Source organism: Pan troglodytes, chromosome 1, assembly GCF_028858775.2.
Source record: "Pan troglodytes isolate AG18354 chromosome 1, NHGRI_mPanTro3-v2.0_pri, whole genome shotgun sequence".
Lineage (NCBI taxonomy): Eukaryota > Metazoa > Chordata > Mammalia > Primates > Hominidae > Pan > Pan troglodytes.
In genome coordinates this window covers 230,526,518-230,552,844 of record NC_072398.2, presented here as the reverse complement: position 1 = coordinate 230,552,844, position 26,327 = coordinate 230,526,518, and the positions used below count along the sequence as shown (strand labels likewise).

At 57.0% G+C, this 26,327-nt stretch overlaps 2 protein-coding genes and 1 long non-coding RNA gene across 3 annotated transcripts; 1 reads left to right on the top strand and 2 right to left on the bottom strand.

Moving 5' to 3' along the window:
- Positions 1-8,984: 8,984 nt before the first annotated feature.
- ANKRD65 (ankyrin repeat domain 65) lies at positions 8,985-12,778 on the bottom strand. The gene is given in 4 exon segments (XM_016952136.4): positions 8,985-10,305; positions 10,812-11,119; positions 11,122-11,339; positions 11,598-12,778. Coding segments are annotated over 4 exon segments (1,221 nt in total). The 5' UTR covers positions 11,807-12,778; the 3' UTR covers positions 8,985-9,819.
- Positions 12,779-16,557: 3,779 nt separating this feature from the next.
- TMEM88B (transmembrane protein 88B) lies at positions 16,558-20,056 on the top strand. The gene is made up of 2 exons (XM_024355188.3): positions 16,558-17,175; positions 19,593-20,056. Exons 1-2 carry the CDS (start codon positions 16,918-16,920, stop codon positions 19,824-19,826), a joined length of 492 nt encoding a protein of 163 aa, XP_024210956.1. The 5' UTR covers positions 16,558-16,917; the 3' UTR covers positions 19,827-20,056.
- A 1,519-nt stretch (positions 20,057-21,575) lies between these two features.
- LOC129136341 (uncharacterized) lies at positions 21,576-25,669 on the bottom strand. The gene is made up of 2 exons (XR_008537911.1): positions 25,592-25,669; positions 21,576-23,878 (listed from the first exon to the last, which is right to left on the bottom strand). It is a non-coding gene; the product is annotated as an uncharacterized LOC129136341 (long non-coding RNA).
- Positions 25,670-26,327: the final 658 nt, after the last annotated feature.

Sequence of the window (26,327 nt, the reverse complement as noted above, 5' to 3'; positions counted from 1 at the left end):
ATGGTCAGCTACTCAGGAGGCTGAGGCAGGAGAATTGCTTGAACCCGGGAGGCAGAGTTTGCGGTGAGCCGAGATCCTGCCATTCATTGCACTCCAGCCTCGGAAACTAGCAAAACTCCATCTTAAAAAAAAAGAGGAGGCCGGGTGCAGTGGCTCTGCACAACACTTTGGGAGGTCGAGGCAGGTGGATCACCTGAGGTCAGAAATCCGAGACCAGCCTGGCCAACATGGTGGAACCCCATCTCTACTAAAAATGCAAGAAGTAGCCGGGCGTGGTGGCGGGCCCCAGTAATCCCAGCTGAGGTGGGAGAATTGCTTGAACCCGGGAGGCCAAGGCTGCAGTGAGCCAAGATCGCACCACTGCACTCTAGCCTGGGTGACAGATCAAGACCTTGTCTCAAAAAACAAGAAGAAGAAAAACTACTTTTTTTTTTTTCAGATGGGGTCTCACTCACCCAGTCTGGAGTGCAGTGGCGCCATCTCAGCTCATTGCAGCCTCTGCCTCCTGGGCTTGAGTGATCTTCCCACCTCGACCTTCTGAGTAGCTGGACCACAAGTGCATGCCTGGCCAATTTTTGTATTTTTGGTAGAAACGGAGTTTCACCATGTTGCCCAGGCTGGTCTCAAAACTGGCCTCCCAAAGTGCTGGGACAGACACAACTGGCCTACCTGCAGGATTTTCAGTTTATGGACATGACTGAGTGGAGACATGGAGAAGCTGTTGTTATTGGAGATTTTTATTACTCGCATTTCCTGAGCGATGGGGACACTCACTGTGGGGAAAAGCAAGAGAGATTCTGATCTGTTACTGTGTCTGTGTAGAAAGAAGTAGACATAGGAGACTCCATTTTGTTCTGTACTAAGAAAAATTCTTCTGCCTTGAGATTCTGTTAATCTATAACCTTACCCCCAACCCCGTGCTCTCTGAAACATGTGCTGTGTCCACTCAGGGTTAAATGGATTAAGGGCGGTGCAAGATATGCTTTGTTAAACAGATGCTTGAAGGCAGCACGCTCCTTAAGAGTCATCACCACTCCCTAATCTCAAGTACCCAGGGACACAGAAACTGCGGAAGGCCACAGGGTCCTCTGCCTAGGAAAGCCAGGTATTGTCCAAGGTTTCTCCCCATGTGATAGTCTGAAATATGGCCTCGTGGGAAGGGAAAGACCTGACCGTCCCCCAGCCCGACACCTGTAAAGGGTCTGTGTCGAGGACGATTAGTAAAAGAGGAAGGCATGCCTCTTGCAGTTGAGACAAGAGGAAGGCATCTGTCTCCTGCCTGTCCCTGGGCAATGGAATGTCTCGGTATAAAACCCGATTGTACGTTCCATCTACTGAGATAGGGAAAAACCGCCTTAGGGCTGGAGGTTGGACCTGCAGGCAGCAACACTGCTTTGTAAAGCATTGAGATGTTTATGTGTATGCATATCTAAAGCACAGCACTTAATCCTTTACCTTGTCTATGATGCAAAGACCTTTGTTCACGTGTTTGTCTGCTGACCCTCTCCCCACTATTGTCTTGTGACCCTGACACATCCCGCTCTCGGAGAAACACCCACGAATGATCAATAAATACTAAGGGAACTCAGAGGCTGGCGGGATCCTCCATATGCTGAATGCTGGTTCCCCAGGTCCCCTTATTTCTTTCTCTATACTTTGTCTCTGTGTCTTTTTCTTTCCTAAGTCTCTCGTTCCACCTTACGAGAAACACCCACAGGTGTGGAGGGGCAACCCACCCCTACACTTACACTATGCAGGGTGACATGAGAAGCCCCGGTGTTTTGTCAGGAGGCAGAGAGAGGGGAGAAACTAAGGCCAGAGCCTTGGCTGGGGATTCTGTGGGAAGGGCAGGGAGGGCGGGGTGAGCAGCTCAGAATGGGCCAGCTTGAAAAATGCCATCTTGGCCGGGCGCAGTGGCTCACGCCTGTAATCCCAGCACTTTGGGAGGCCAAGGCAGGCGGATCACCTGAGGTTAGGAGTTCAAGACCACCCTGGCCAACATGGTGAAACCCCATCTCTACTAAAAAACAAAAAATTCACTAGGTGTGGTGGCAGGCGCCTGTAATCCCAGCTACTCCGAAGGCTGAGGCAGGAGAATTGCTTGAACCCAGGAGGCAGAGGTTGCCAGTGATCCGAGATTGCGCCATTGCACTCCAGCCTGGGCAATGAGAGCGAAACTCCATTTAAAAAAGAAAAGAAAGGCCGGGCTCAGTGGCTCATGCCTGTAATCCCAGCACTTTGGGAGGCCAAGGTGGGCAGATTATGAAATCAGGAGATTGAGACCATCTTGGCTAACATGGTGAAACCCTGTCTCTACTAAAAATACAAAAAATTAGCTGGGCGGGGTGGCGGGCGCCTGTAGTCCCAGCTACTTCGGAGGCTGAGGCAGGAGAATGATGTGAACCCAGGAGGTGGAGCTTGCAGTGAGCCGAGATGGCGCCACTGCACTCCAGCCTGGGGGACAGAGTGAGACTCTGCCTCAAAAAAAAAAAGGAAAAGAAAAGAAAAATGCCATCTGGCCTTGGTGCATGGGGGCTGTCCTGGTCGCCTGTTCCTGGCCCTGGGCGACTCAGGGCAGGGGATGTATCGGCTTGTGCAGGTGTTAGATGAGGAGGTGGGTCAGGGTACGGGCTCTGGATGGAAGTGGGGAGGAGAACAGCCGTGGCCATGTTTGGCCATGTAATTCATGGTTGTCAAAGTGACATATACAAATCTAAGAAAACACAGTTGGAACACCGTGGCCTACAGAGAGCAACTGAAAAGAGCGCCCTGGCGGTGTGCACACAGAGGGAAGGAAGGGAAGACAGAGGTGCCATCCAGGTCCCAGGTCCCAGGTCCATCTAGGTCCCAGGTCCCAGGTCCATCTAGGTCCCAGGTCCCAGGTCCATCTAGGTCCCAGGTCCGTCCAGGTCCCAGGTCTGTCCAGGTCCCAGGTCCGTCTGTCCCAGGTCCGTCCAGGTCCCAGGTCCGACTGTCCCAGGTCTGTGCCTCCATCCATCATCAGGTTTAAGTCACATCAGTTGCTGTAGCAGGATGAGCCACAGACAAAATCTTTCAAGACACCGAGTTGTAGAAGGAAGGGCTTTATTCAGCTGGGAGCATCAGCAAACTACTGCCTTAAAATCTGAGCTCCCCGAGTGCACAATTTCTGTCCCTTTTAAGGGCTCACAACACTAAAGATTTCACATGAAAGGGTCGTGATTGATTTGAGCAAGCAGGCGGTAAGTGACAGGGGCTGCATGCACCGGCGGTCAGAGAGAAACAGAACACGGCAGGGAGTTTCACAAATGTTCTTCTATACAATGTCTGGAATCTATGAATAACATCTGTTTCTAAGTTATGAGTTGATTTTTCACTACTGAGTTTAGGCCAGGCAGGCGCAGGCCTGGTTTCGGGCCTAGCGCCGGGCTGCCTGTCCTTGGTTTTACCTCCTTGTTGTTTTTTCTTAAAACAGGTACTGAGTATAAAACACTATGAGAGGGTCTCTCTCTTCCCTCATTCCCCCCTTTGAGACTCTCACTTTTTATTAGTGGGAGTTCTCACTCATTTTTGCTACTTATGTCTTTTTGTGCAATAGATTGATAGTGATTTATATAGTATGCTTGTGCTGAAGCATTTTGGTGAACTAAGGTAGTGATGAAGTTTTTTATCATTTGGAGAAATACAGGTATCAGACAAGGGAGCAGTAAGCAGGTTCCTATTACTATTGTTACTCTTGTTATAAGAGTTTTAAATCCTCCTATTGCTGGGAACTAATTTCTAAACATGGCTCCTGGATTGAGTCCATGCCACACTTGCACGGGTACATGTGCCAGTTTTGTTATATCTTTAACTATATTCTCAGCTACTTGCCCCTGATCATCTATGTGTAGGCAACGATTAGTAAGGCTAAGTTTTTCACACACTCCTCCTTCAGCTGCTAGCAAGTAGTCAAGAGCTGGTCTATTTTGAGAGCTAGCATTTCTCATCAAAGTCTCTTGCCGGGCAAGAACAGTCAAGGCTTGACCAGGTTTATAGTAATAATTTCTAAAACAGCTTGTAACCGTATGATTCAGTTGAGCACGTAGATGGGGGTTCGATATCCCCATGAGCCATCTTCTGCCCAAGTGGCGGGTCCGTAGTATTGTATGATTTTTTCAGGGGGCCATTCATCATCTTTCCAATCACTTATGGCTATGCTTCGTTTTTCGCGGGAAGCATAGACTGGGAAGCCCAGAAGTTCACCTGTTTTTATAGGCAGTAAGAAGAAAGATGGCTTCATGGTGCCAATTACGCAGCTACCTGTCCACTGATCAGGCAGCTTAGCATAAGCTCTGTGTCCACATATCCAGTATAACCCGGTGGGGGCCGTCCAGTCCCGGTGGAATTCTGGGTGGGCCCAAACAGTCTGCAACTTTGGAAATTTACTGAATGGATTTCTTTCTGTGTGATTGGAACTCCACCATGTAACTGTTTTTGTGGTACCGTTATACAGCTTTTGCCCAAGACAACCAAGCCGCCCTACAGGATGAGTGAATCCTTTTCCTTCTCAAGCTATGCAATACTGTCCAATAATTGAGACTTTTAGAACCCAAAAATTGTCAGGGTGGTTCTTTTGGGCTGGGAACTCATCAGGAACTGTGTCTGTAGAACTAATTCTCGGGCTTCCCATGGCCATTGATCTCCTGTTACGATTCCTCCACAAACATAGCACGAGGTGACTTGTAGAGACTGGGCTCCATGTTCGGCTAATTGCAAAAACAAAGTTTTAGTTTTTGCTGGAGTCTCAGGTACTGACATATTTAGTTCATCATAGAAAGTCTGCAATATGGTTGTGGAGAGCGTTATTGAACCTCTCCTTCTGTTAGGATGCTTACGCTAGGATCTAAGCCTTTTCTGTCAATGCCTAATGTTACACTTTTTTTTATTCCACTTTGGGTCTGAAGGGTTTGTGATTATCAATTCTAAAAGGTTGTAGCTCCCACTCATGCAGGAGGGGCTGACTTTTCCTTTTTGGAGCCAAACAGGATCTTTTTTATCTTCTTTCCAAGTAGCCCAAATGACTCAAGACCGGTATAGACACATCTCACATAAATGTGATTCTTGACAGATATACTTATTTTTTTTTTTACTGTGTAACTTTTTTTCCAATTTAGAGAACTGCATCCTATTCCATGCTGCTAACCATTAATAGCGGCACCAGCCTCAAATTTTAAGGTTACATTTTTGGGGACCCCTCTTTCTTCTGTTCTAGCTGTTACCTTACTTGTGTCACCTAGAAAAGGACCAGTCCTGTGATCATGGGAGGCTTAAAATGGGTCATAACACGCATCAGGTTGGTTATTTCCTGGGCTGCATACCTTGGGTAGAATAGCATCATACAAACAAGTTTCTTTTAGAATCCTGGTACACTTACAATAACCATAAAATAATAGGACTGTAGCCATCTTTTGTCTTACCTCAGTGACTTGATGTATATACTGGAAACAGTTCTCAGTCTGAGGAAGGTCAGTTGAAGTCCTTACTGTACAAGTCCAAATTTTAAGGAAAATGAGTCCCGTGATGAGTTTCCTCATGCTTCGGCCGTGCGTGGACCAGTCAGCTTCCGGGTGTGACTGGAGCAGGGCTTGTCGTCTTCTTCAGAGTCACTTTGCAGGGGTTGGCGAAGCTGCTCCCTTCCACGTACAGCTCCTAGTCTACTGATGTTTAAAGATGGTCTCGGTGGTTGGGCCTGCTAGAATAAACTGAGTCCAACACTTCTACACAGTTATGTTTCACTGAGCTCTCTGATACCGGGAGCAAGGTGGCGGGGTTTAGGGTTTTGCAAACTTCAGTGGTTATGTGGGGATTTTCACAGAGCAAGCTTTGGTATCTAGTTAGTCTAGAATTCATTAGCTAATGATGTCCTTTGGTATTTATTAAAGTCACCACAGCATGGGGGGACTTTAGGTTTTGCCTAAGAGTTAGCTTATCGGCTTCTTGTGCTAACAGGGCCGTTGCTGCCAGGGCCCTTGGACATGGGGCAGCCTTTGGAAACCCCATCTAGTTGTTCTGAGAGATAGGCCACTGGCCTTGGCCAGGGCTCTACGGTCTGGGTTAAAACTCCAACTGCTATTTTTTCTCTTTCTGACACATAGAGTGTAAAGAGTTTTGTCAGGTCAGGTAGCCTCAGGGCTGGGGCCGACATGAGTTTTTCTTTTTGACTCATGAAAAGCTCATTGCTGTTGGTTGTAATGGATGTAGTTTATCTAATCTACATTTTTATTGACTGTCATCTACCAAAATATTGACTTAAATCCTGTAACTATTTGATTTCAAGCTTTAAATTGATCTGGTGTCCCTTGTGGGGCTCCAATTGCGTCTAAATAGATGTGAGAGTTGAGAGACCCATAAGGGGCTTCTCTCGCTTTACGATGTCTTTTTTTTTTTTTCTCCTCTGGTTGATGAAATGCCAGGGTGAAAGGGATAGCCAAACGGACTAAAGCACAAGTGCCACTCTAGTTATTCGGCAGAGTGCCCAGTAAAGGTCCACCACAATACCACCACACATCCGCTCAGGGATGAACAAGGGCTGACTGACTGATAAGCTCTCGAAAATTCTTAAGCTCACTGCATCCCTTCCAGTCTCCAAGGACTGCTAAGTCTCCTCCCTGCCGTGAGAGACACGAAGGGAACTTAGTTTTGGGAGACGGAAGCTGGATGGCCCTCGGGGGCTGACCCGCAGGGACTTCGGGATATAGCAGAGAGAGCTTGGCATGACTTACTGCTCCAGGCTGTAGAATCCTGGAAAAGAGCTACCGTGCAGCCCACGCCTGGTCGACTGAAGGACCACCTTAGTGGAAAGGGGACATTCTGAGCCTCTGGCCTGCCATGTGCACGAGCATAACAATTGCTTTTGTTTAACATCAGATGGAATATCTGATCCATTTCAACCAGGCGTTTGCATCTTGGTATGCTGTCTTAATTGCCAAAGTTTGTTTTAAGTCTTAAACTTCCATGATCCTCTAGTAAAATGAATGTTTCCTTTAGCACCTATTTTTATTAGTTTTTAGACCAAAGAAAGCTAAACACCATTTTATATTTAATAATGCTTCTTGTATGATTTTTATACCAGATAAGCTAAATTTTACCTTTATATTAGTGTGTTATTAATGTTAAACTTAATTTTAATAAAACCTTGTAGACATATTTATCCAATTTTTCATGTTTGACCATAAGGTAAGATTTTATAGACTCTTTTTAACCTTTTATAACTTTTGTTAAAGAGCAGGTTGATGCTTTAAGAAAAACCTGTTGCATTTTTACTTTAATGTCCAGTTCACAGAAAAACTGGATGATATCTTTTTAACTTTAGTTAATATGTTTACACACAGAATTTTCTTTACAATTTACATTTTAAAACTTGCTTAAATTCTTAAAACAATAATTTTTTTAACCTTTTAATGTAGGTAAAAATCCATATTTTTATGCCCCTTTATAATTTTTTTTACCAAAGGTATATTTTACTTTTCTTGTACACCTTGCATATAAACTTTTTTTTTTTAATAGTACTCAGGGGCCGGGCACGGTGGCTCACGCCTGTAATCCCAGCACTTTGGGGGGCCAAGGTGGGCGGATCACGAGGTCAGGAGATCGAGACCATCTTGGCTAACACGGTGAAACCCCGTCTCTACTAAAAATACAAAAAATTAGCCGGGCGCGGTGGCGGGCGCCTGTAGTCCCAGCTACTCGGGAGGCTGAGGCAGGAGAATGGCGTGAACCCGGGAGGCGGAGCTTGCAGTGAGCCGAGATCGCGCCACTGCACTCCAGCCTGGGCGACAGAGTGAGGCTCCGTCTCAAAAAAAAAAAAAAATAGTACTCAGGAGGCCTTATTACTTTTAAATTATACAACATTTTTTGCATAAATTTTGTATAACATTTTGTTTTACAACTTTCGCCGACAATTCTTCAACATGTCTCAACTTTCTGCCTTATTACAAACTTTTAAACAACCAGTTAATGTATTTCAGGAAAAGAATTTACCGTATAACATGCTTTTCACATAAATTCCGCCTCCCCTTTTTTTTTCTTTTTTAAAGCGAACTTTTTTTATGTCTTTGGACTAGACTGTCTGAGGCCACAAGATTAGAAGTTACCATTAACATGTTACACTGTTAACTTTTAGCAAACTTCACTTTTGTTGAAAACCTTGGAAGTTTGGGATTTCAATTATCCTTTGCTATTAATAAGACCTTGTTTAGTCTAAATTAACTTAGAATTGGTATAGATGGCCTCTTTTTCTCTCTGCTGGTCTTTCCTTGCCTCTGCCAGCCGCTTATGCTGCTGTTCTCTTAACTACCGTGGGGGGGAAAGGGAGCCTAAAACCTGCTGTAACTGTCTATGTGCGGAAACTGGTCTGGGTGCCTTGGCTTACACGTTACCTTGTGTCATACCTTTGAAACAAGGGACCTGTCCAGGCTTCCTTCTGATGGCCAACCTACCTCTAATGCTGACCAGTCTATTTCACACAAAGTTCTAAGTTTTCCTGGTGTCAGAGTAACACCGTAATCTCCCTTAAATTCTTTCTTGAAAAATTTTTTTTAACATAGTTCCAGTGGGGTGGGCTTATTTGTGCCTGACCCACGCTTCTTCAAGACAAAACACCACGCTCACACCACAAAACAAAAAACAGGTAAAAAGGGCACACGCACACTTTTGCAGTTTACACCAAACCAAAATCAAAACCAAAATCAGAGTATCCAGAAATCCAAGCCAGGTCAAAACCAAAACCAAAGTATCACACAATCTCAGTCAAGTCAAAACCAGAACAAAGGTGCCAATGCAGGCACGCCGTGGGTGATCAGGCCACGCGTCTACTCAGGTGGAGTGGGGCAAGTTCCAAAGACTAGTCTTACCAAGTTTCAGATGTCCAGACTCCAAGTGCCAGTTCCTTCCCGGTGTTCAGCCACTGTGTTAATCCACCGTGGGGGCGCGTTATGGGCTGCTCTGGCGAGGTGTTCCACCGGGGCAATTTCCTACCCGGGAGCGCTCTTTGGATCGCGTCACTCAGGCTGGCCGGAGTCCCCCGCAGGGATGCTCCACGGGGCAGGCCCAAGCCGCCTAAGGGGCTGCCTCGGTCGTCTGTCAGTTACCTCGTTTCCCAGTCAGGGAACCAAGAAATGTAGCAGGACGAGCCGCAAACAAAACCTCTCAGACACCGAGTTGTAGAAGGAAGGGCTTTATTCAGCTGGGAGCATCAGCAAACTACTGCCTTAAAATCCGAGCTCCCCAAGTGCACAATTTCTGTCCCTTTTAAGGGCTCACAACACCGAAGATTTCACATGAAAGGGTCGTCACTGATTTGAGCAAGCAGGCGGTACATGACAGGGGCTGCATGCACCGGCGGTCAGAGAGAAACAGAACACGGCAGGGAGTTTCACAAATGTTCTTCTATACAATGTCTGGAATCTATGAATAACATCGGTTTCTAAGTTATGAATTGATTTTCAACTACTGGGTTTAGGCCAGGCCGGCGCAGGCCTGGTTTCGGACCTAGCGCCGGGCTGCCTGTCTTTGGTTTTACTTCCTTGTTGTTTTTTCTTAAAACAGGTACTGAGTATAAAACACTATGAGAGGGTCTCTCTTCCCTCATTGCCACAACTCATTCTTTGTTGAAGTACGGAGAAGGCTGGAGCTGCAGGGTCAGTGGGCCCTCCTGGGAGCTGGGGGCCATCCCTGGTCCAGCCAAGGCCTGTGACTGCAGCTCAAGCCACATCCCCTACTGTCTCCCATCCCCTCCTCCGGAAGCCTCTTCCCTGATGTCCCCTCCAGGCAGGCAGCCTCAGCCAGAGAGCCTGGAAATCACTGGGGCGGTGGAGCCTGGAGCCTGCTGTCTGGCTCAGCCCGTGGATCTGTGCCCTCACACTCCTTCTGCCCCCCTCCAAGTTCAGGCAGCGCCTGGGGCAGGTCCCCCTCAGGCATCTGGGCCACCTCGGCCCACTGTGTCCGCAGGGTGGGGCTGGCCCCTCGGCTCAGCAGAAGCCCCACGGTAGGCCCATGCCCTCGCTCTGCAGCCAGGTGTAGGGGGGTCTTTCGGAGCCAGCCGGTAGCATCCACCTGAGCACCCCTGTCCAGGAGGCAGCCGGCAACCTCCACGTGGCCTTCCCGAGAGGCGTGATGCAGGGGTGTGAGGCCCAGGGTGTCCCGCGCATCCACCTTGGCCCCCTGGGTGACCAGCAACTGGACGGTGAGCAGGTGTCCCCGGGCGGCAGCCCTGTGCAGCGCAGAGCGGCCATGCCTGTCCCTGATGCCTGGGTCTGCCCCGTGGCCCAGCAGCACCTCAATGTCCTAGAAGAGGAGAGAAAAGCAGGGGCCGGCCTCAGCCCGGTAGGCGAGGGGCAGAGCCACCAGGCGTTTGCCCAGCCCAGGCCTCTTCTGTCCCCGCAGTGTCCTGACTCTCCTGACACCACTTCCTCATGTTGTAAGTGAGGCCGAACCCAAGGCTGGCCTGCTTGGAAACGTCCATTTTTCCCCCTAAGAGTCCTTAGAGCAAATCCGAGGATCTGCAGCCAACACCCTGCCCGCTGCCCAGGAACGGGGATCTCAGGCACAGGCCCGGCGCTGGCGGAGAGTCTGTTGCTGCCACCAGCATGAAGCCGAGCCCCGGGCCTCGGATCCCGCCCTGGTCTCCACGGGACGGGGCTACACCGGAGGGGCACAGCCGGGGGCGCGCTCAGGGCCTTCGTGCCTGGACACCGTCCCCCAGCCCGGCTCCAGCTGCCCCAGTGGCACGTCTCTGGGGCTCCTGGCCCTGCGCCCCCTCCCATCACTGCCGGGCGGAGGGCGGGACGAACCTGGGAGCGGCCTAGGGCGGCCGCCAGACCCAGCGCTGTGGCCCCCGCGCCATCCCGGGCGTCCACCCGCGCCCCGCGCGCCAGGAGGAAGCGCAGCGCCGCCCCGCGCCCCGCAGCGGCAGCCACGAGCAGGGCGCCGTCCAGGCCCGCGCCGCCGGCCGCCAGCAGCTCCAGCACCGCCAGCCGCCCGCCCGCGGCCGCCCAGTGCGCCGCCGTCCAGCCGCGCGCGTCCTCCGCCTCCGCTGCCGCGGGTCCCGGGCCCGGAGCCTCCAGCAGGCGCGCGGCCAGCAGCGTGTGGCCCAGGGCAGCGGCGTGAGGCCCGTCCCGGAGCGCGCCGCCGCCGAGGCCCCGCGCTGCAGCAGCAGCTCGGCCACCCGCGAGTGCCCGTGCCAGGCGGCCTCGTGCAGCGCGGTGCGCCCCGCCCGGTCCACCGCGCCCACCGGGGCCCCTCGCTGCAGCAGGAGACGCACCAGGGGCGCGTGGCCCCGCAGCACGGCCAGGTGGAGCGGGGTCCGGCCTGCGTGGTCCCTGAGGAAGGGGCAAGGGCGTCAGCGCGGGGGTGGACCACTGACCAGAACCCCGCCCTGCCCCACCCCGTCCTGCCGCCCACCCAGTGCTGGGACCCCCGTCCTACCCCATCCAGAGAAGGGACCCCTCCGCCCACCTGGCGCTGGGACCCCCGTCCTACCCCATCCAGAGAAGGGACTCCTCCACCCACCCAGTGCTGGGACCCCCATCCTGCCCCACCCAGAGAACGGACCCCTTCACCCCCCAGCGCAGGCGCACCTCTCCTCCACGCTGGCCCCTTGCCGCAGCAGCTGTGTCACCAGGCCTGCAGGGCCCCTCCACACGGCCTGGAGCAGGTGCCCCCAGCCCTGGACGACACTAGGCCCCTCTGTCCTGGTTCCCAGGGCCTCTTCGGAGTCCAGCTCCATCCACCACAGTTCCTGTTCCTCCTCCTCCTCCTCTCTGGGCTCAGGCCTCTGGGAGTCCATCTGGGGGAGCAGGGATCCTACATCCACCGTGGAGGCCTCAGGCCTGCCCCCAGCCCAGTGTCCCAGGCCAACTGGAGCCCCCCATTCCAGTCACCACTTAGCCTTCAGAGGGGCTTGGCTCTGTTACCCAAGGGAGCTGGCTCAGGAGCTTTCTGCTCTGGCTGGGGGGTCCTCTGTAGACGGGTTCTGGCCGAGGCTCAGCCTGGTGACCCTCTTCACAAAATCCCTTCTGCAGGCTTTGGGGTGGAGTGTCTGCTGCTGAAAAGCTGAATGGTGGCAGCTTCAGCCTTGCAGGGGTTGGGAGAACACAGCTGGTCCCCTGGGCCAGGCTGAGGCCACCTGACGCTGTGTACTCAGCCACTTAGGAAGGCCCTGCCTTCGGGCACAGCCCTCTGTCCAACATACTCCCTCCCCTGCTGGCTGCCAGGGCCCCAGTTCGGCTGCCCTCCTGGGGAACAAAGGCCAGGCGGTTGGGGAGGACAAGCAGGAACATGCTTGTTGACGAAAGTTGCTCAGACGCCACCTCCCCCAGGAAGCGCAGCCTCGGATGTACCCCAATGTGCCCCTGGAAGGCCTCACAGGGCTCTCCATGGGGCCCACCCTCGGGCAGCCCCCTCACCCACTCCTGTTCCTGCTGGCTAAGCCCACCCATGGGTGGGTGCCGGCCCCTCCTCCCGATTCCAGGCTGGGGAGGAGGGCAGGGTGAGGTTCTGGCCTTCCTTTCTGTAAATGCTGGACAGGACAAAAGATTCACCAAGGACTCCAGGCAGGTGGCCTGGAGAAGAAGGTGGCGCTGGCATGGTAGGGACGAAAACCCTTTGGGGACTGGCTGGGGCAAGTCTGGAGTCAGGGAAGGGACAGATGCCTGGGCGGGGGGCGGTGGGGAGAGTGGGGAGAATCCCTGCTAGGGTGCGTCTGCATCTGGAAAAGCAGCTCTGCCCCAGCAAGGCCTGGGGCAGCGGGATCCTGGGGGCCTGGGGCAGGATGGGTGGGGCTGGCGCTGAGGGCATCTTCCTGTCTCCCAGTACCTGGGGCCAGGCAGGAGAAGGGAGCATGGCTTTTTAGGGTGGCTGCAGCAGCCTGGCCCCTCCAGCGGCTGCACGGGAAAGGTAATGAGGGCTGCCCATTCCCACCCCAGCCCCCTTCAGCCTCCCAGGTCCCCAAGGACAGGGTCTCCTGAGGGCCCTGGCCTGGCCTCCCCCACTCCCTAGAGGACTGCCTCTCCAAGGGCCCAAGGGACCAGGGGCCCCATCCCACCGCCCCCCAAGCCACACAGACCCTGCCCCACAAACCTCATCAGGCTACTCATCCGTCACCTTCCCAGATCCTGACCACAGATGGATCTGAGGCAACGTGCAACTCTAACCCTGTTTTAGTTTGTTCTTAGCATTTATCACTACAGGAAAGTATCTATGTGTATATTTAAATGTCTGCCTTCCTCTTCTAGAAGGAAAGCTCCGTAAGGCTGACCGGGAAAGAAGCGAGGAGCTCTGGGGGCTGGGTGGAAAGTCCCGTACTCATCAGGGCCAGGGAGGCCACAGAAACTACCTCACGCCAGCTTCCCAGAGGTACAGCGGCTAGAATGGACCTCCAGGAGGCCCCTCCCAAGACTCCCGTCTCCCGGGTTCCACCGCAGTGGGGGCAGCCACAGCTGCCTCTGCAATGCTTGTAGGACCCACACACAGTGGGGCACGGAGGGGCAGAGGCCGCAGCCCCTTTGCCATGAATCCAAAGAACCTGGAGTGATTCTGCAGAGACGTTCGAACCAGAGCGACTCCATCTTGAACAGGGGCTGGGTAAAATGAGGCCGAGACCGGCTGGGCCGCATTCCCTGGAGGTCAGGCATTCTTAGTCACAGGATGAGATCAGCACAAGATACAGATCACAAAGACCCCGCTGATAAAACAGGATGCCGTGAAGAAGCTGGCCCCAAACCACCAAAACCAAGACAGCCAGTCCTCACTGCTCATTATGTGCTGATTATAATACATTAGCATGAGACACGCCCACCAGCACCAGGACCATTTACAGTTGCCATGGCAATGCCGGGAAGTTACCCTAGATGGTCTAAAAGGGGGAGGAACCCTCACTTCCGGGAATTGCCTGCCCCTTTCCCGGAAAAGTCCGGAATAATCCACACCATGTTTAGTACATATCAAGAAACAACAATAAGTGTTCTCGGGGGAGTAGCCCAGGCCACTGCTCAGCCTATGGGGCAGCCCTTCTCTTATTCCTTTACTTTCCTATTAAACTTGCTTTCAGTTTACTCAGTGGACTCCCCTGAATTCTTCCTTGTGTGGGGTCCAAGAACCCTCTCTCGGGGTCTGGATCGGGACTTCCTTTTCCGGTGACAGTCCCTGGGACTTAGTAGCAGTTCAGCAGTGTTTGTTGAATGAATAAGCGAGAGACCTGGTTGGGGGGCACTTAGAAAGCAGAGGTTTTGCAACTTTTTAAAACTTTTTATTTGTATTTTTGAGACGGAGTCTCACTCTGTCACTCAGGCTGGAGTGCAGTGGTGTGATCTCAGCTCACTTGGAACCACCATCTGCCAGTTTCAAGTGATTCTCCTGCCTCAGCCTCCCAAGTAGCTGGGATTACAGGCACCCACCGCCATGACCGGCTAATTTTTGTATTTTTAGTAAAGACAGGGTTTCACCATGTTGGCCAGGCTGGTCTCCTGACCTCAAGTGATCCGCCTTCCACAGGTTCCCAAAATGCTGGGATTACAGGCGCCCACCACCATGCCTGGCTAATTTTTTTTTTTTTTTTTTTGAGATGGATTCTCGCTCTGTTGCCCAGGCTGGAGTGCAATGGTTTGATCTCGGCTCACTGCAACCTCCTCCTCCCGGGTTCAAACAATTCTCCTGTCTCAGCTTCCCGAGTAGCAGGTACTACAGGCACGTGTCAACAGGCCCGGCTAAGTTTTGTATTTTTTTTTTTTTTTTTTTTAAGACAGGAGGTTTCACCATACTGGTCAGGCTAGTCTCGAACTCCTGACCTCAGGTGATACACCCACCTCAGCCTCCCAAAGTGTGGGATTACAGGCATGAGACACTGTGCCCGGCCTGATTTTTGTATTTTTAGCAGAGACGGGGTTTCACCAAATTGGCCAGGCTGATCTCAAGCTCCTGACCTCAAGTGATCCACCCGCCTCAGCCTCCCAAAATGCTGGGATTACAGGTGTGAGCCACTGTGCCCTGTAGGGACACTGCAGGGAGGCCTCTGCTGCCCTGCTAGACGTCACACGCCACATGGTACCACTCTCCTTCCTGTTCACAAGTCTGAAGGAAGTAGGTGAGCTGGAGAGGCCTGGAAGGTGTTGGAAGGGATGGAGCCCACTAGAAGGCCTCACAGGGAACAGGCTCAGCTCACAGACACCTACTCCTGTCAATTAATTATGAACACGGAGCTGGAGGCTGGGCATGGTGGCTCACGTCTGTAATCCCAGCACTTTGGGAGGCCGAGGCGGGCAGATCACCTGAGGTTAGGAGTTTGAGACCATCCTGGCTAACACGGTGAAACCCCACCTCTACTAAAAATACAAAAATTAGCCGGGCGTGGTGGTCTGCGCCTGTAATCCCAGCTACTCGGGAGGCTGAGGCAGGAGGATTGCCTGAACCTGGAAAATGGAGGTTGCAGTGAGCCGAGATCGTGCCATTGCACTCCAGCCTGGGCAACAAGAGCAAAAAATTCCTCCTCAAAAAAAAAAAAAGAAAGAAAAGAAAAGAAAATGGAGCTGGAACTCTGCTGACGTGCAATAAAGCCCTGGGAGACGGACAGACGTCAGGGACTGTGCTGGGCGCGGGGGCTAATGCCTGTCATCCCAGCACTGTGGGAGGCCCAGGCAGGCAGATCACTTGAGACCAGGAGTTCCAGACCAGCGTGGACAACGTGACAAGATCCCATCTCTACAAAAAATACCAAAACTAGCCGGGCGCAGTGGTTACGTGCCTGTGGTCCCAGCTATTTAGGAGGCTGAAGTGGGAGGACTGATTGAGTCCAGGAGGTCAAGGCTGCAGTAGCCGTGATTGAACCACTGTACTGCGGCCTGCGTGACAGAGTGAGATCCTGTCTCAAAAAAAAGTCAGAGTCGGGAGTAACGTTCAGAGAAAATGCTTGGGGTTTTGGATGGGAAAAGTTTTGCCCCTGACTAGAAATGATGGGCTGGGCGCCGTGGCTCACGCCTGCAATCCCAGCACTTTGGGAGGCCAAGGTGGGCGGATCACAAGGTCAAGAGATCGAGACCATCCTGGCTAACACAGTGAAACCCCGTCTCTACTTAAAAAAAAAAATACAAAAATTTGCTGGTCGCGGTGGTGAGCGCCTGTAGTCCCAGCTACTAGGGAAGTTGAGGCAGGACAATCACTTGAACCAGGTATGCAGAGGTTGCAGTGAGCCGAGATCGTGCCACTGCACTCCAGCCCTGGTGACAGAGTGAGACTGTCTCCAAAAAAAAAAAAAAAATGATGGAACACAGGTTCTTGTCCTGGAAAATCTGCCTTTCCTCTGCTCGGGATGGCTGGGTTCAGACGCGAGGGTGCCTGTGGTCCCTGGCAGCTTGCTGAGTGCCTGCCGTGTACAGGCCCCACACCCTGCGGCTCATGCGCATCCCAGGTGCCCTCTCATCCACTCTGAGACGCAGGCGGAGGACACCGACAAGGTGTTCAGATGAGGGAGCAGCGGGGCTGGGGCTGGGACAGGGGGTGGGGGGCTGGCCTCCAGGTGGCAGCTACTGATGGGGCAGCTATCAGAGTCCAGCCCTTTGAAATGAGGTCTTTGTGTGGGGGAGCTGCAGCCCCGCCCGGGACAGGGAGGGAGGCGGCCCCGGTGGGAAGGGCCCTGCAAGGCCTGCCCAGAGCACCAGGAGCTGGCTGGGGCTGGAGACTGGCGCTGCTGGAGCTGCAGCTGCCTGGCAGAGGGGAAACTGAGGTGGGGGTGTGGCTCTGGGACAGACATCAGGGCAGGACCTCCCTAGCCAGGGTCCACGGTCGGGCTGGGGGATGTGGACTGGCTGCAACGTGGGGCGGGGTTAAAGGTCTTCCAGGGCAGCCCTGGAGAGCACCACTCTGCATTGAGCACCGCCCGGGCCGCAGGCCTGCAGTGGCAGGAGCATGAGTGAGCAGGGGAGGGAGACAGAGGAGGAGGAGGGGGGAGGTGGTGCTTCCGACACAGCGCCCATGCTGCCCCGGGGACCTCCCGACCACCAGGCCTCAGCCCTGACGTGCCCAGGGTGGTCGGGGCCCCTGCTGCTGCCCGGCCGGCTGCTGGCCGGGCTCCTGCTGCACCTCCTACTGCCCGCCGCAGCCTTCCTGCTGGTGCTCCTGCCCGCGGCGGCGGTCGTCTACCTGGGATTCCTGTGTCACTCGAGGGTGAGCCTGTGCCCCGTGGGCGGGGGACTAGCTGGGGTCCTGGGGAGTGGGCGTGCCCGGGGTCTGAAGGCACTGTGCCCCCTTCCAGAATTGCCCCTTGTCCTCAGAGACACATGTGCCCCTCCCTGGCAGCCCCTTCTCCCAAGCACCCCCACCAGCCACAGCCAAAGAAGGGCTTTTGTTTTTCACCCAAGGGACAGCTCTGTCCCTTCCCTGAGGCCTCCCAGCCTTGTACCAGGGGCCACCAGGGCCTGGACAGCTGGGTGGGGGTGGGGAGAGAACGGGGTTCCAGGAAAAGAAGATGAAAATGTTGTTCAAGTTTCACTAACCCACAGCCCCCAGCCCCTCCCCAAACACACAAGGCCCCTCCCAGGCCCTCCTGCCAGCGCGGGGCTTCCCCACCTGCGGAGTGGGCTGTGGCCTGGTCTGGGCCCCGGGCCCCTTTCTGCTGGCATGGGGGCTGGCGCCAGCTGGTGATGAGAGGGCACAGGAGGGCAGAAGCGGGCAGAACGCGGCAGTGGGCGCTTTTTCTGAGCCTCCCCTCAAGGGACCCTGCTCAGCCCTTTACCTGCTGCGTCCCGGATCTCCTGTTCACCCCTCAGCACTGCCTGGCCCACAGCGGCCCGCCCCCTCCCCTCTCCCCGCCCTGCCTCTCCTTCGCCCAGGCCCTAATCCTTCATCCCTCCATCTCCCCCCTCCCTCTTCCCGCTCTGCTCAGCCCGCCACGGCCCCTCTATCGCCCCGCCCCCTGCTCTTTCATCTTCTCTATCGCCCACTCCTCTCTCCCGCCCTGCACCCCTCCGTCTCCCTTTGCCGCGGCCCTGCATCCTTTCTTCCACCCCGCTCTCTCTCCCTTCCCCGCTCCACCCTGCTCCCGCCCATCCATCCCTCACCGTCCGGCCCTCACCGCCCCTTCATCACCCTGACCCACCCACCCCCTCTCCTCTGCGCCTCCCCTTCCCCTCCATCACCCTGCCCTGCCCCCTCCCCTCCATCACCCTGCCCTGCTCCCCTCTTCTCCATCACCCTGCCCTGCCCCCTCTCCTCCATCACCCTGCCCTGCCCCCTCCCCTCCATCACCCTGCCCTGCTCCCCTCTTCTCCATCACCCTGCCCTGCCCCCTCTCCTCCATCACCCTGCCCTGCCCCCTCCCCTCCATCACCCTGCCCTGCTCCCCTCTTCTCCCCCTTCCCTCCATCATCCCGCCCGCTCCCCTCTCCACTCCTCCCCTTCCCCTGCATCACCCTGCCCTGCCCCCTCCCCTCCATCACCCTGCCCTGCCCCCTCCCCTCCATCACCCTGCCCTGCCCCCTCGCCTCCATCACCCTGCCCTGCCCCCTCCCCTCCATCACCCTGCCCTGCCCTCTCCCCTCCATCACCCTGCCCTGCCCCCTCGCCTCCATCACCCTGCCCTGCCCCTTCCCCTCCATCACCCTGCCCTGCCCCCTCCCCTCCATCACCCTGCCCTGCCCCCTCCCCTCCATCACCCTGCCCTGCCCCCTCGCCTCCATCACCCTGCCCTGCCCCTTCCCCTCCATCACCCTGCCCTGCCCCCACCCCTCCATTACCCCGCCCCGCCCCCTCTCCTCCGTCACCCTGCCCTGCTCCCCTCTTCTCCCCCTTCCCTCCATCATCCCGCCCGCTCCCCTCTCCACCCCTCCCCTTCCCCTGCATCACCCTGCCCCTTCCCCTCCATCACCCTGCCCTGCCCCCTCCCCTCCATCACCCTGCCCTGCCCCCTCCCCTCCATCACCCTGCCCTGTTCCCCTCTTCTCCCCCTTCCCTCCATCATCCCGCCCGCTCCCCTCTCCACCCCTCCCCTTCCCCTCCATCACCCTGCCCTGCCCCCTCCCCTCCATCACCCTGCCCTGCCCCTTCCCCTCCATCACCCTGCCCTGCCCCCTCCCCTCCATCACCCTGCCCTGCCCCCTCCCCTCCATCACCCTGCCCTGTTCCCCTCTTCTCCCCCTTCCCTCCATCATCCCGCCCGCTCCCCTCTCCACCCCTCCCCTTCCCCTCCATCACCCTGCCCTGCCCCCTCCCCTCCATTACCCCGCCCCGCCCCCTCTCCTCCATCACCCTGCCCTGCTCCCCTCTTCTCCCCCTTCCCTCCATCATCCCGCCCGCTCCCCTCTCCACCCCTCCCCTTCCCCTGCATCACCCTGCCCTGCCCCTTCGCCTCCATCACCCTGCCCTGCCCCCTCCCCTCCATCACCCTGCCCTGCTCCCCTCTTCTCCCCCTTCCCTCCATCATCCCGCCCGCTCCCCTCTCCACCCCTCCCCTTCCCCTGCATCACCCTGCCCTGCCCCCTCCCCTCCATCACCCTGCCCTGCCCCCTCCCCTCCATCACCCTGCCCTGCCCCCTCCCCTCCATTACCCCGCCCCGCCCCCCACTGACGGCCCGCCCGGCCCTCAGGTCCACCCCGCTCCGGGTCCCCGGTGCCGCGCGCTGTTCTCGGACCGCGGCTCCGCGGCGCTCATCGTGTTCGGGCTTCTCTCGCTGCCGCCGCTGCTGGTGCTCGCCTCGGCCGTCCGCGCCCGCCTAGCCCGGCGCCTCCGCCCGCTGCTGCCTCCGCCCGCTGGGACCCCCGGACCCCGCCGCCCCCCGGGGCGCCCCGACGAGGACGAGCAACTCTGCGCCTGGGTGTGACCCGGCGGCCTCCGAGCTCGCGCGCGACCCCATCGCGTGGCCCGGCCCGGAAAACTGAGGGTCGCCCCCGCTGCCCCTTCCTGGCTGGGCGCGCAGCGCTCCCGGCTTACGACCCCGGCCTCCCCTGCCCGCAGCCCCGCCCCCGCCACGGAGGGCAGGGGAGGGGAAGAGAGGGCAGGGGAGGGGAAGAGAGGGCAGGGGAGGGGAAGAGAGGGGAGGGGAGGGGAAGAGAGGGGAGGGGAGGGGAAGAGAGGGCAGGGGAGGGGAAGAGAGGGGAGAGGAGGGGAGGCGAAGAGGGGAGGGGAAGAGAGGGCAGGGGAGGGGAAGAGAGGGCAGGGGAGGGGAAGAGAGGGCAGGGGAGGGGAAGAGAGGGGAGGGGAGGGGAGGGGAAGAGAGGGCAGGGGAGGGGAAGAGAGGGCAGGGGAGGGGAAGAGAGGGCAGGGGAGGGGAAGAGAGGGCAGGGGAGGGGAAGAGAGGGCAGGGGAGGGGAAGAGAGGGCAGGGGAGGGGAAGAGAGGGCAGGGGAGGGGAAGAGAGGGGAGGGGAGGGGAAGAGAGGGGAGGGGAGGGGAAGAGAGGGCAGGGGAGGGGAAGAGAGGGCAGGGGAGGGGAAGAGAGGGCAGGGGAGGGGAAGAGAGGGCAGGGGAGGGGAAGAGAGGGGAGGGGAGGGGAGGGGAAGAGAGGGCAGGGGAGGGGAAGAGAGGGCAGGGGAGGGGAAGAGAGGGCAGGGGAGGGGAAGAGAGGGCAGGGGAGGGGAAGAGAGGGCAGGGGAGGGGAAGAGAGGGCAGGGGAGGGGAGGGGAAGAGAGGGCGGGGAGGGGAAAAGAGGGGAGGGGAGGGGAGGCGAAGAGGGGAGGGGAAGAGCAGGCAGGGGAGGGGAGGGGAAGAGAGGGGAGGGGAGGGGAAGAGAGGGGAGCGGAGGGGAAGAGAGGGGAGGGGAGGGGAGGCAAAGAGAGGGGAGGTGAGGGAAAGAGAGGAGAGGGGAGGGGAAGAGAGAGGAGGGAAGGGCAGGGCAGGGCAGAGCCTGGCAGGCAGCCCTCAGAGGAGGGGCGCAGGCCCCAGCCCAAGGCCTCCCGCGCCTGCCCAGGTCCCGGCCTCCATCGTCCAGGGCTCTGGGGCTCCCAGGGGAGACACCCACGCTCGGCCAAGCCCAGGGTTCCAGAAGCCCAGGGGTGGCGGCAGCCGGGCTCAGCCTGTGGCCAGGCTCGCATTCAGACATGCGCCAGCCTCGGTTGGCTCTCTCCGGGTGACACTAAGATCTCCTCACTGACTTTGGTGTTCCTTGGTCTCACCAGCGCGTCCTAGCTGTGCCGAGCTCACACCCACCCTGTTTGGTGTAAGCCACAGGTCCACAACGTTCATCAGCTCCGGAAATCCCTCAACAATTATGTCCAGTTTCACCACAAATTCCTTCTCCATATCCTCACCATTTTCTTTTACCCCCTCATCAAATTACTCTCTTCTGTCTAATCTGCTGATTAACTCATTCATTTTATCTTAAATTATTATGTTAACATATCCAGGCCAGGCACGGTGGCTCACGTCTGTAATCCCAGCACTTTGGGAGGCCGAGGCGGGCAGATCACCAGGTCAGGAGATCCAGATCATCCTGGCTAACACGGTGAAACCCCGTCTCTACTAAAAAATACAAAAATTAGCTGGGCTTGGTGGCGGGCACCTGTAGTACCAGCTACTCGGGAGGCTGAGGCAGGAGAATGGCGTGAACCTGGGAGGCAAAGCTTGCAGTGAGCCGAGATCACGCCACTGCACTCCAGCTTGGGCGACAGAGCGAGGCTCCGTCTCAAAAAAAAAAAAAAAAAAAAAAATTAGCTGGGCGTGGTGGTGGGCACCTATAACCTCAGCTACTTGGGAGGCTGAGGCAGGAGGATCGCTTGAACCCAGGAGGCAGAGATTGCAGTGAGCCGAAATCACGCCATTGCACTCCAGCCTGGACAACAAGAGCAAGACTCCATCTTAAAAACAAACAAAAAAACAACAAAAAAAATTAGCTGGCCATGGTGGTGCACAGCTGTAGTCCCAGCTACTCAGGAGGCTGAGGCACAAGAATCATTTGAACGCTGGAGGCAGAGGTTGGAGTGAGCTGAGAGGGTGCCACTGCACTCCAGCCTGGGTGACAAAGTGAAACTCCATCTCAAAAAAAAAAAAAAAAAAAGGGTTAGCATATCTAAAAGTTACATCTGATTGTGTTTTAGATTTGTCTGATTTTTTTTATGGTCTCTTGATACATGCTTGCTTTTTAGATTACAGTTTCCACTTCTTAAACATATTTCATATATAGTTATTTTATATTCTGTACTAAATAATTCCAGTGTCCTAGTCTTCGGGGGTCTAAATCTGTGACTGTTGTTTCTGCTGATTCTCATCAGTAGCACGGTGTTTCTCTGAACGTTTGGTTGTTTAATTGTCAGCTGTTATCGGAGACAATTCTGAGGTCCAACTTGGGGATGCTTCCCTCCAGAGACTATTCCCCTTTTCCAGGCGAGACCACCCTCGGCCCCCTCAGTGACCCTTGAGACCCCTGGTTTAGCAGCCCCTAGGCAGAGAAACATACTTGTCCCCTGGCCGCAGGCTGGCTCTCTGTCCCTGTGTGTGTCCAGGGAGTTATCTGCTTTCCCAACCACTTCCCTTCATCATCCAGGCCTCCACACTACTCTGTTGGTTTGTTTACTTAGAGACAGAGTCTTGCTCTGCCGCCCAGTCTGAGTGCAGTGGTGAGCTCCTAGCTCCCTGCAGCCTCACCCTCCCGGGCTCAAGTGATCCTCCTGCCTCAGCCTCCCAAGTAGCTGTGACTAGAGTGCACCACCACACCCAGCTAATTTTAAATTTTTTTGTAGAGACGGGGTCTCATCATGTTGCCCAGGCTGGTCTCGAACTCCTAGGCACAAGCAATCCTCTCGCCTCAGCCTCCTAAAGTGTTGGGATTACAGGCATGAGCCACCCCACCTGGCCTTATTTATTTTTGCTGCTTAATTTTGGGGGAGCCTCGGAGATATTTACTTTCTTGGAAACACAATAGTCTATTAAAAATGTACGCTCATAGTCATTCATCCAGAAGTTGGTTGTTGCTGGAAGGCCTTTTAAGGGATCTAGTACATCATATTGCCAGCAGGGCTCAGCCTGTGACCAGCAAGGTCTGGGCTCCGTCTGGGGCCAGGGTCGAGGCTCATTCCGTGGCCTTGAGCACAGCCTGGTGTGTGGCTGGGTCGGGTCCAGAAGAAGTCTCGGGGTTTTCCAGCCTCCATCCGAGTCCGGCTTTGATGCCTTTCCTGGTCAGACAGGAGCCGGGCCAGTGGCCAAGCTGCCAGGATGGCTTCCCCGGGGCCGCGGCCGCCTTCCTTCCCCTCCTGCCCGGGCTGGCTCTGGTCGCCACTAGGGGTTGAAGATGAGGGCTCTCCTGGGAAGCTCTTGGCTGAGGATCCGCCTGGTCCCGGAGCCGTGAAAACAACAGCTGGGCCTGGTGGGGGTGGGGAGGCTGCGCGGAGAGGCCAGCTCCCTTGGCTGCTGGGCAGGGTCTCCTGTCCACAGCTGCCTCAGGCGGCTGTTTCCAAAGGTGTTTCCAGCTTCCCAGGCCCACCCTGAGGCCCCGCACCGCCAGGGAGGTGGAAGGCACGGAGCAGCGGAGCCCGGCCCCGGCCCCAGCCGCCCGACCAGCTCACAGAGGAGCACCTGTGGTGGGGGGCCCGTGGGCAGTTCACAGAGGGGTGTAGGAACGTGCCTGTGGGAGGCCGTAGCCCCGGAGAGCAGAGGCCTGGCCGGCGGAAGAGAAGCAAGGAAGGGGCGATTCAGGAAGGCCAGAGCCCGAGTGCCGGGGCAGGGGCCCCACCCCCTCACCCCCTCACCCCCTAGGACAGAAGAGGCCCCCCGTTGGCAGGCAGGGGCCCCACCCCCAGGACGGAAACAGGCCCCACGTTGGAAGGCAGGGGCCCCACCCCCTAGGACAGAACGGGCCCTGCGTTGAGGCCCCTGGGTTCTTCCCCTGGGTTCTTGCCTGGCCTCTTCCATGGATCCTAAGCAGCTCCCTTATCGGCCACCATCTGGGAAGCCAGGAGGGGGGCATGAAATGAGGGGGAGGTGGGGCCCCCAGCCAGGGTTCCCCTCCTCAAGGCCCCAGGTATACAGTTGGCCTTTGCCCAGCCCTTCTAGCCCCTGCAGGGGCAGGACCCCACCTGGACCCCACGAATCTCTCCCAACTTTTGCCCAGCATGGTGTCCCTGACCGAAACCCCTCCACTTCAGGGCCCTGGGTCCCCAGGCCCGCCCCCACCCTGAGGGTGCCTCTACACCCCTTCCCCCAGAGCCCCTTCCCCCAGCCTGAGGGCCAGGACCGGCCTCCCTCTTCCTGCAGCCTCTACCACAGCTCTCCACTGGCCCAGGGGCCTGAACTCCTTGGGTGGAGCCGAGCTGCAGGGTGGCTGTGGGGACCTCTGCTTGGCGTTCTTTCCCGGTGGCTGGGGCCCCTGCCCTGCCCAAATGGGAGCCCGGAGTGTGTGTGTGTGGCCGTGTGTGTCCCATCTGCGTCCCTGTCACACGTCATGCCGGAGCAGGGGAGGCAGTAAGGGGCCCCACCCCACTGGATGCAGTGGGCTTCCCACCTTGCCCCGTGTCATTTCCTGATTTGCAAAATATTTCCTGGGAGCAGAGTTGTTGGCAAGCACAGCCTCAGACGGTGTGAGCAGTTGGGGGACCCCTCAGATGTGGCTCCCTCTGTCCCTCCGGCCTGTGCTGGCCTGCCCCTGCCCCCAGGCCTGTAAGCTGGGCAGGCTGTGGGGCAGGAACTCCCCAGGGTGAGTGGGCTGGTCTGAGGGCTAAGGCCCCTGCTCCCAGCTCCGCCCCACCCGCCTCTGGGAGTCCCTTGTGGTGTGTGGACATAGGTCAGTCCCTCCCTGCTGCCTCCTCCCTATCCCAGTCCAGGCCCCTGGGAGTTTTGCGTCTGCCCAGGGCTGTGGACTGGACCTGTCTGGACTGTGTCTGGGGAAGGGGCAGCATGTGGTCCTCCTCTCCCTTTCAGGGAAGGATGTCCCAGCAGAGAGGCAAAGTGAGGGGACCCACACAAGGAAGGGGCCCTGCTATTAGGAAACCCTGGGTCATTCAGGCCTGCTGCTCTCCGGCTCCCACGGGGCCGGGCTCTGTTCTCGCTGTGACAAACCTCCTGCCCCTGTCGAGGTGGGCAACACCCTCCACCCGGCCACCCCTCCCGAAGGCCCCCAGCCTGCTCTGCTCCTGCAGTCCTGGCGCAGGCCCCTCCTGCCCACCCCACCCTGCTCTTGGCACTCGCGGTTCCTTCTCTCTGCCTGGAAGGCTCTTCCTTGAGTACCCCTTGCGTGCGAGTCCCCAGTGACCCCCTGTTCTCACAGGGAAAACAAGTAGACCGTATCTTTCCTAGCTGGTCACGGCCCACCCTCCTAGCCTGGCAGTGCTGGCCCGGCGCCTGTGTGTCCCCAGCACTGAGGCTGGGGCGCGGCTGTGCCCAGCACACAGACGAGGGATGGATGGACAGACGCAGATGGTGCAGCTCCCACCCCTACCCAGGCTGCTACCCGCCAGGTGTCTACCCGCCACCCCAGCTGCTGCTGGCACGGGGGATTGAGTGGGGTCAGCTCTGGGGCCAGAGGGGCAGGCCTGGGCTCCTGGGAAGTGAAAAGTGACCCCCGAGGCCCCCAAGACCTGTCCTTGACCCCAGTGAGCAGGTTGAGTCTAGGAGCTGCGTGGGCCCTGCTCTCTTGGTGACCCCTGCTCTGCCCCACTTACTGTTGTGGGGTGGGCTCAGGCACACCCCAGAGCAGTGCCTCAGGCCCGCACCGCTGCCCCTCACCGCCGCTGCCCCTCACCGCCGCTGCCCCTCACCGCCGCTGCCCCTCACCGCCGCTGCCCCTCACCGCCCCGTCCATCTGCTCCTGTGTGTGCTTGAGTACGTTTGTGAGATACGTGAAAACAGCAACAAAAGGCGCCGGGTGTGGGCCTGGGCGTCCTGCCCTCAGCTCGGGTCAGGGGTGGGGTCGGAGGCCTCAGGAGTTGCCCTTTTCCCCAGGGTCAAACATGACCACAGCCAGCTGGGGACAAAAGGCCCTTCTTCTTCTGCAGAAGCCTGGATTGTGCGGAGGAGGGAGCATTCCCAAAGGCGGGTGGGGGCAGGGGCGGTGCCCGGGTGACAGCAGCCTCCCCAGCTTCCTGGAACCCCCTCCACCTGCCTGCAGACAGACCGGCAGGGCAGGCTGGCTCCGGGAAGTGAGGCACAGGGACTCCCACAGCCCAGGCCCAGACCGTGGGGGCAGGGTGGCCGCAGCCAAACCAGGCTGCTCCCCACCCCATGGGGCCCCAGGCCACCAGGATCAGACAGGGGCTGTGCCTGCAGGAGGCAGAGGGCTCGGGGCCAGCACCCACTGTGATCTGGCCTGACCGGTCCTTGCCTCTGCCTCTTACCCAGGGCCCTCCTCCCTGGAGAGTGGAGGGTTCCGGCTGTTATGTTTGTGCTTCCTCCGGTGTC

Bases quoted from the DNA above. Each gene is read 5' to 3' on its own strand.
- TMEM88B (XM_024355188.3), top strand. From the start codon at position 16,918: ATGAGTGAGCAGGGGAGGGAGACAGAGGAGGAGGAGGGGGGAGGTGGT. The intron at 17,176-19,592 runs GTGAGCCTGTGC...CCCGGCCCTCAG, and splicing joins GATTCCTGTGTCACTCGAGG to GTCCACCCCGCTCCGGGTCC.